This window comes from Gallinula chloropus, assembly GCF_964237585.1.
Source record: "Gallinula chloropus genome assembly, chromosome: Z".
In the NCBI taxonomy this organism is placed as follows: domain Eukaryota; kingdom Metazoa; phylum Chordata; class Aves; order Gruiformes; family Rallidae; genus Gallinula; species Gallinula chloropus.
The window spans coordinates 55,557,438-55,566,580 of record NC_140089.1 but is presented as its reverse complement, the minus strand read 5'-3'; the positions used below and the strand labels follow the sequence as shown (position 1 = coordinate 55,566,580).

Here is a 9,143-nt window from a genome sequence, read left to right as displayed (position 1 = left end):
CTGAGGTGTATGCTTGTGTAACTACTCTGCAAAGCAACATAGTGACAACGGAGACAGTCATACTGGCATGGAGTATCTATCTGTGCATGTAAACCCTAGGTCCCTAGGGTTAGGGGACAGGCCTAGGGGTTAGGGGATAATAAACACAGGCCTTGTCACTTGCTTACCCTGCAAAGAACAAGCTGCTGAGGGTGCATGGAATGGAGGCTTTCATGTGACAGCAAAAGGATGTGCTTTCCTCTTTGTTTATAGTTGTTCAGAGCATGAAGAACAGATCGGGTTTAAGGCAGACCACCCCCAGGGTGCACACATGTCCCTGGTTGTCTGCATGGATGTCCACAAAATTACCATCTCTATATTGTGGTAATCTGGATGGCAGCTTTGCATCATCTCTGCAAGCAAATTTTGTCCTATTATATACACAAAACCATGGTCCCACACTCCACATCGTTGACGCTGCCAACCGCAATGCGGTTGGCAGGGTTAATGTTTTAAAATAAAGGGTTCTTCCACAGGAAAATCCTAAAGGGGCAGAGAAATGAAGATAATTCTTGTGAGCATCAAATCTATTGTCCATACTAGAAGCCTGAAGGAAATGTGAGAGGAGAATAATATCCCATATTTTTTTTAGGTCTATGAAAATATGGGTTATTTGAAAAGTGAGGCTCCCTGTAAAAGAACAAAACAAATGACATTCTGTAACCCTAAAATGGTTTGGGACTCTGTGTGTATGTGAGTGTGTCTGCTTATTTTTAAATAGAAACTCTCAGAAAAAACAAACAAACAAACAAACAAAATCCCAAATAGCTTCAATTTTTTAACTGGTCTGTCTGACTGGCATTCTAAAACAGAGTTCATTTTTCTCATGGGAAAATAAAACAGGAGTCTTCTCACTTTGGTTAGATATTATTCCTCATAATAAAAATTAAATATATCAAGGACAAGGAGTACAACTCCCAGGTCAAAAAACCCTAGGTATAAATTCAGAAGTTAAACAGTAAATGACTATTCTCTCCCATTGCAAGGTCAATTTATTTTCTAAAGAAAATACACCACTGGTGTTCACATAGTCACTGTATTTTAAGAAGTGTAAAGGATTAAGGTATTTGGCTGAAGATCACAAACTGTAGTCAATATTCAGGTTGACTGATAAAAAGAGTGTTAATTGGCCTTACAAAGACAGATCACTGTCAACAATCAATAGAGAAAAAGAGAGAAGCACTAGCATGTCTGATTTTGCAAAGGAATGGGAATACCCTGTGGGGGTTTTTGTGTTTCAGGTTTGTTTTTTATGTTTTGGGCTGAGTTCTTTTGGTACACCTTTTGAAAGTTAATGTTCTGCTGAAGATGGTTTCAGACAGGCTGCTGTTCTTAGCTCATCAGAATCCATTGAAGAGTTGCTGAGGCAGAACTGAAATTTAAAAAAAGAAACAACCCAAAACAAAAATTAAAAAAAATTACTTTAAAAAAATGAATGTATTGTCAGCTAATTTATTGTAACACACAAATAGGATTCATATTTGAGTTTGGGGGTGTGTGTGTGTGTAAAATTCTAAGCCTTCAAAAGGCAGCTTTTGAACTCGGGTATTCACTGGTTCCTTGGCAGTCTGTGATCCCTTACGCCTAGAAATTAAGGAAGGTGCAGAAGAATGGAAAATAAAGATACTTCTAAATAATTGTAACTGCTGCAGTAGTAAATGGGTCAAGCTCCATCTCGACTTGAAGGAGGTATTTGTTGATTGTCTTATTTTCTTCACTGAATAAATGTAAAAACTTTATATTGCATATGCCTGGCTATTCTGTGATTATGTCCTACCTAGCAGACCAGGATTAATGACCTTCGACTTAAAGTAACAATAATTACATGAATGTGTGCTGATGATATTGTTGTGTACTCCCTGTTTACTTTCAAGAAAGCATGTTACAGGTACTGATGCCAGAAAGGGCAGTATAAAATCCACTCCTTGTTATTTTGAGCCACAATCCCTTTTTTTTCTTCCCCCCCCCACCCCCACCCCCGTCCCCTACCCTCGGTAAGGATCTATGACCGTTAGGACAACAAATTTTCAACTTGCTGATTCATGTAGGATCTAGCCTGCAGGGATACTTCCCATGGTATTTGCTTTAGAAGCTCTGGTATTTTTGGTTACCTTATTACTACTGCACATTTAAGATACTATGGAGAAGGGTTGGAATACTGATACAATACAGATACAATGCCTGTGTATCTGTATGCCTTCTTTTCAAAAGAAAACAGACTCTTGGGTGCATATTTCATTCCACAGATTCCCTCATGGAATTTTGATATCGATGCTTCAAAGATTCCTACTGTCAGATCTTTGCAAATGATATCTCCTAAAGCTAGCAATTAATTTAGCAAATGCAGTGAGTAATTCAAGCTTTAAGAAAAACTTTGACCTTTTTTGTTTATAAATCTTCCTTACACAGCTTATGTAGAGGAATTCAAAATATTATGTGTGCATATTAACACATTAAAGGTGAACTTGCATTTTAAATGTGCCTCAGTGCATTAAGTGATGTGCATGGTGTTGGAGAGGATCTACAGAATAAAAGAATGGATCCCATTCTAGCATTGTTTTATGGCTAGAATTAACCCTATCAACTTGCTTTAACAACATCAACAGTTGAATGGTGCACCAAAGGGTTCTTCTTGCACACATAGATCAGTCCTTAAAAGCCACTGAGAGATGACAGGGACATGTGCCAATGGGGGAAAGTAAATGTCAGCTTGATACCACAATTGTAAAAAGAAAAGGATGAAGTATATGTGGAAAGAACATTGTTAATATATCCATTTAGGCTGTGCAGCAAACAACAATTCAGGATACAGTATGAAGGAAGGTAAGACAATAGGTACAAGAGAAAGGCACGTGTAATGTAATTTGTTAGCTTGGTACTTTTTGTAATCAAATTTTATTTATTTAAGGTAGGTTTACAATGCAAATCACAGCAACTGAGTCATGAGTGCATGGAAATATCTTTGCTCAAACAGTTTGTGTACAGATGTTTGAGCCTGAAGAAACTTGCTGTGTGTTTTGTAGCTAAGGAAGTGAGTAATCAGTGAAACTAGCATGGGTGGTATAGGAAAATCACGCACATGGCCTTGGCAAAGCTCTGTGCTTGCTACATTCCATGAGATATTTCATAATGGAAAACCAATTGCTCCACTAATATAGGATACCTGCAGATCAGGCATACATTGTGAAGCACCCAGTGAAGTCACAGGGCCTTACTGATCAGGCCAGTACCCCTTGAGTGAACAAGAAGGGCAAAAGAAATTCCCTGAAGGTGACTTAAAAGAGGGATGAAACTGTTCTATTTAATGTCTTAAAAGTCTTGATGTTTAATGTATTGATGTTTTTACTGCTTAGCTGTAACTTTTATCAATCAAATTTTACAGAGCCAAAAGTGTAAGTGGGGCAAGATGGAAATTAAGTCAGCAGAACCATATAGCTAGCTGCAGTAACAGAAAATTTGGACCTTTGTCTAGTTAGCAAGGCTGCAAGACCCTGTGACTGAAATTAGCTTCTGCTGGCCAGATTCTTCCTTTGAACTTGATTGTTTCAGAGGCTTTTCTATTCATTTTATGTGATTTAGACTGAACATTGTGGTCAAGAAATAGCAATGAAAAGACACTATTAGTCTATATGGTGTGTCATTGTTAATGTTATTAATTAAAACATTTGCTTTAAATCCATGCTCACATAGATTGTGCATGCCACAGTTCAGTCTGGATGTTTTCAGTAGATTCTTAAGCTACTGATTCCTCAGTATTTTGAATGGTGAATGGTCAGCAATGCTAACCTGTGTGTACCTCCAGCTACACTGGAACAATTTTCAGCAACTGAATGAAGGTCAGATACAGAGCTTCTCTTTGTCTCAGTGTGTTCATGCTGTACTGCAGCTACATGGATGAGATGATATGTTAGTTTAAGAGCAGGTTAGATACAGGTATTAGCAAAATGTGTCGAAGTAAGAATCTACTCAACAAACTGGGTAGTGATTTTCTACAGTCGCTTTGGCTGTAATTACTCACCAACATACAAGTCTTTCATGGCAAGAACATAAACATATGGGCGTTGACACAAAATGCAATTTATGTTGTACATGGCAATAAAGAGAGGGCAATTTAAACAACAGAACAAAGGCAAATTTAATTGTAAATATGTTGTTCCTAGCAGCGCAGAACTTAAAGACATTCTTTCCATTGGTCCTATTGTTCTGGAAGTAAGAAGCTTTAAATTGTGAGCCCTAAGGAAATCCTTTTAACATGCAGCGATTTTCAATTAAACTCAACTTTGAAACAAATTAAATGCTGAAAGCAGACAAAACCCAAAGGTGCTTTGAATAAATTTAACTCTTCAGAGTCCTGAGAATTTGTATCTTTCATAAACACGTGTAGACAGCTCTATGAACAAGTTAATGTAATCACATGTTAATTTAAAAATGTCAGTGGCTTGACCAGTGAAGTTTCCTTTTGGTGACATCTGATCAGGTACTATCCTCATAGTTCAGCTACTGAGATTCAGGTGGGCACCTAAAACTATAAGAATGTTATTAAGGCTTAGCATGTGTCAAGAACTAACCTGTCAAATTAACACCACTAAGAATATGCAATTTTTCCTCTGTTTCTTCTTTCCTTTACTATCTTAGACTGTAAGCATCACCTCAGGGAGAGCTATAATTGAACTACCTAATGGATGTCTGCATGCTGGAAAGGAGAAATTATTGTAACAGCTTGATGTTAAGGAAGAAATTTCTCACTGTGAGGGTGCTGAGGCACTGGAACAGGTTTCCCAGAGTAGCTGTGGTCAAGGCCAGGCTGGATGGGCCTTTGGGCAACCTGTTCTAGTGGAAGGTGTCCCTGCCCATGTCAGGCCTTTGGAACTAGATGGGCTTTGAGGTGTCTTTCAACCCAAACTCTTTGATTCTATGATTCTATTGCTGTTATCTGGTTTCTACCACTTCCTTTGTTATGTATGGTTTCTATTTTTATTTATTTATTTTGGCTTCATGGATGCCTTCATGCTGAAATGCAATACAGTGTTCATCCATCATGTTTTCTTCTGTCTCTTGAGATCTACATTAGAGGTGGATCCTCCAGCAGAAATTTCACTCATGGCCTGAGGAAGGGCCTTGTTGCCTCTCGTGCAGCTCCTCTGCACGCTCTTCCAGGCAACTGTCCTCCCTGTCAGCCTTTGATGAGTACCACTGATACAGGATGGAGTTCAGGCAGGCTGGAGGAACTCTAGCAAGGGGTGCAGAGAGTCTCATGCCAGAAATACAGTTTAAGTGTATGTCTTTATATTTGCGTGGGTAGCTAAAATTTCCAGTTGGAAAGAGTCTGGTGCTCAGCACCTGCAGAGCTCCACCAACACAATAGAAACTGACAGCCAGGGAGGAAGCTGTGATGCTCAGGGACTCCTCTACAGCAGTTGCTCCACTGCGTGTGAATGACCAGAGGCTGTGGCCTCATTGCTGTGGCCAAGGTGCTTCCAAGTCTAATTGCCTGTGTCTATAGATACCCAATTAATGAATTTTGCTAGTTATCTTCTCCTTCCAACTACCCCTGTGCTTGTATCAGTTGGGATAGTTAGGTACCATTTTGTCACAAAGGAAATGATTAACTATCTCATTATCTCATTTAAGTTTTTATCTGCAAAAGAAGTGGTCCAAAAAGGGCAAAGAATGTTGTTATGGCAGGTATTGTGCCTTTCTGTGGAGACAAACTGCCTGCCCCAAAAAGCCTGCAATCATTCAGTGTGATGAGCACATTCAGAAGGCTGTCTGTAAGGCCAAAACAGCAGAAATACTTACCTTTCAGCTTTGCAATGTTGTCTTTGCATTTTACTGCATATAATCTATAGCATAAAAATTAGGATTGTCAGTCTGAAATTGGTAATTAAAATTGCTGCTAATTGTAAAATAATCGGACTTCTCACCTGTTCCTCAAGTCAGTTAAGAGTGCTTACTGGTATGAAAATTAATATCTAACTCTTCTCTGTATTGTCTCACTTAGGTTCCTACTCTGATCTCAAAAAGCAAAATAATAAACAGCATTTGCTTATCACTGAGCCACTAATTACATGTATCTTTAAATCAGGCTGTTTTAAAAAATGGAAACATGCTTTGTACAGAATCCTTTGTCTAATCTAAGTCTGACATATAAAACCAGCATATCATAAACTGATCTTTCCTGACAGTCACAGATTTTCCATCTTCTGCATTTTCTCCCATGGTTGCTAATTGTATTCTGATAATGCCTAGAAAATGTCAGGAAAACCTTCTCTAAAACAGTGATCTGTGAGAGTCAGCATAGTTACTGTATTGTGTGAAAGACTGTTATGTGCAGATAATATATGCATAGCTGAAAGCACATGCCTAAATAACATTAAAACCCATGACACAGTGCGTGTAATTAAGATCTTTCTGAAGTCAGAATACCAGAGGTCTTTTAGAAGGGGGTACCACTAACTTTGGCCTTCACTGTAGCATCAGTCTCAGTTTATATGTTTTTTTCTTTTTAATAACAAAATTATTTATAGCTGGAATTTATTATTTCCTTCATCATGTATCACCCCTTCAAAAAAAAGTCTGTCAGCTTTATTAAACCATTTTCTTGTAAAATTTTAGTTCTACTGGACACTCCTCTGCATTTTTATCAGCTGACAGCTATGACACTCAATTGGAAGTTAACATTTTTTTTCATCTTTCTATCCTTTCCCTCAAAAATTAAATCAAGCAATAATAGCCATGCATTCCCAATACTTGTGTTTCTTTAATATTATTCTTTATCTTGTTCAAGGTACAGAATAATCCTTGCAGTGTTCTAGTATGACTATGCTTCCTTAATCCACTTATACCTATTTAACTGTTGTTACTTGAGGCATGCTTATAGATTATTACTGACTCCAGTTCAGTGAGGGAGTGTTTATAATAATGTGGAAGTTTCACCTGTATGTTGCATTATGTTCTATTTCTTTTCCTTCATCATGCCATTGACATGACATCTTCAATTGAGCTAGCTTTGTCCTTTGAGCAGTTTTGAAGCATTTCTTTTCCTGAGGACACTTCGCAGGTAACTTCATTGATGCCAATGACCAGCCCCATGCTATGGCATCTTGCAGTGCTGATGGAAGGGAACTGCAGTGTGTAAGGGAGGAAGAAGTAATGGTAGGCGCACACCCAGATGGATGGTCCAGGGAGTAGATGTGCCATGCAGGCAGTAGCACAGCACAGGTTGTGTTGTCTAGAAACAGATAGGTTCAGTCCCAAATCCTCATGATTCTCTCCATATGGCAGAGCTGGTGACATAAGAAGGATTTTCTTATTGTGTTTGTAAGCCTGATTCTAAGTAAGAAGAGGAAACTTTTGCCCTTAGGATTAATTGCTACTTGACTTACTTCAGACCACCTTCCTAACTCTTCTCTCATTTCAAACACAAATTATTTATGCCTTTCCTTCATAGATGCTGCAGTGTTACAGGCACTGAATAGTGGCTGCCTTCCATCATGTGGGACAAGTGTATTTTATCGGCCGACAGCAGATCCTGGTCCATCCAACCTCAAAACATTTTTGGTCATTGTGTATAGAGCCATAACTACATTTGTTCTTCAAACTCCTCTCTCCCAACTCAAGAGTAGCATCAACTGTGGTTCACCTGTCCTGAAGCAAGGTATGCAATTTGCCATTTCTGTGAGCTACCCACTGCACTAGTGTGATTAAACCCCTTGTTTCCCCCATGCAGAAAAGAAATGTTCTAACCCGGTCCAAATGCTCTGCTAGGTAGGAAGAGGTTACTGCCAGATCAGGTTCTAGTGACATTTAATACCTGTGGCTGAACTCTGCACTGCCAAGAGAACAGTACAGGTTTGCTAACAGGTCTCCTACATGATACAGGGGCAAGCAGACCTTCTTTGAAGTTCTTTTTCCATTTCATTTTTCTCCATTAGGAGAAAGGTGTATTGAAGTAAACAAACAAAAGGGCTATTCAGTTAACATTCCTTCCCCCTTGCTCTACACATAGCAAAGTGTGTCTAAATGGCTTCTACTCTGACCTCAGCAAACTGAAGGTGAAAAGAAAGCAACTGTGGGATTATCTGTTTCAGCTTCTCTGGATGATGGATGAAGAGATATTCACTGCCACTTCAGTGCCATCCGGGAACATGACCCAAAGTTCTAGCATGACCCTGGAACAGAAAACAACATTTGCCTCTGTGATTTTATTATTTATTGCCTTGGGAATCCTCATTGTTCGCTGCTTCCGAATTCTCATTGACCCCTACCAGAGTATGCCAACCTCAACTTGGGCTGATGGACTTGATGGACTAGATAAAGGCCAGTTTGATTATGCTCTTCCTTAGAGATTGAGACTTATGGAGGTGTATTTACCACTGATAAAAAGAGAAAAATCCTGGAATGGCTTTTAATTTTGTTTCTGGTTTACATTTTTTCAAATATTATGAGTTGGAACATATAAATATGCACACAATGAATTAGATTCTAATTAAATATCAAATCAGATAAAATTTTTGCAAGTAGATTAGTGCATCTCCTCTTTGGGAAAGATAAAGGTTGCATTATCAGAACTTCAGGTTGCATTGGAACAATATGTGCTGCATGTGATCTCTTATAAGCAGCTAAGAGACACTACAGCACATCTCTTGAGTAGCCTTTTTACCATTTTGTCATTAACAAGAGTCTGTGGAGAACGGTGTCTTACAAATGAGGTAAGCATGTGTTTAGTATCTGTATGTAGTAAATTAGCTTTCCAAGCTGCACAAGACTCTTCTTTCTCTATCTCCCATGCTCTGGAGACAAGTGAGGAAGTATCCCATACCATAACGTAAGATTGAAAGATCTAGAAAACTTCAGGAGAAAAAAATTTCTTTGCGTTTTCCCAGCTATTCAGTAAGATGCTCTTGCTTAGCATTAAGCACTAATTAAGATATTTAACACTAACACTTTGTTATGAACCAGATATGTAATGATTTTGGCCTATCTTTCTCTTTTTGTGCCACTACTGATGTTTATTGAGATAGCTTTTTGGATTATTCTTATAACAGCTTATGCAAACAAATTTCAGTCTCAAATGTATTTCAAACCCCACATTTCCAGCATTC

General features: G+C 38.5%; 1 protein-coding gene across 1 annotated transcript; it reads left to right on the top strand.

Annotated features, from left to right (window-relative positions):
* Positions 1 to 468: 468 nt before the first annotated feature.
* CTXN3 (cortexin 3) lies at positions 469 to 8,384 on the top strand (the record flags this gene model as incomplete). Its single annotated transcript, XM_084278422.1, has 2 exons — positions 469 to 473; positions 8,048 to 8,384. 2 exons carry the CDS (start codon positions 469 to 471, stop codon positions 8,382 to 8,384), a joined length of 342 nt encoding a protein of 113 aa, XP_084134548.1.
* Between the last annotated feature and the right edge of the window lie 759 nt (positions 8,385 to 9,143).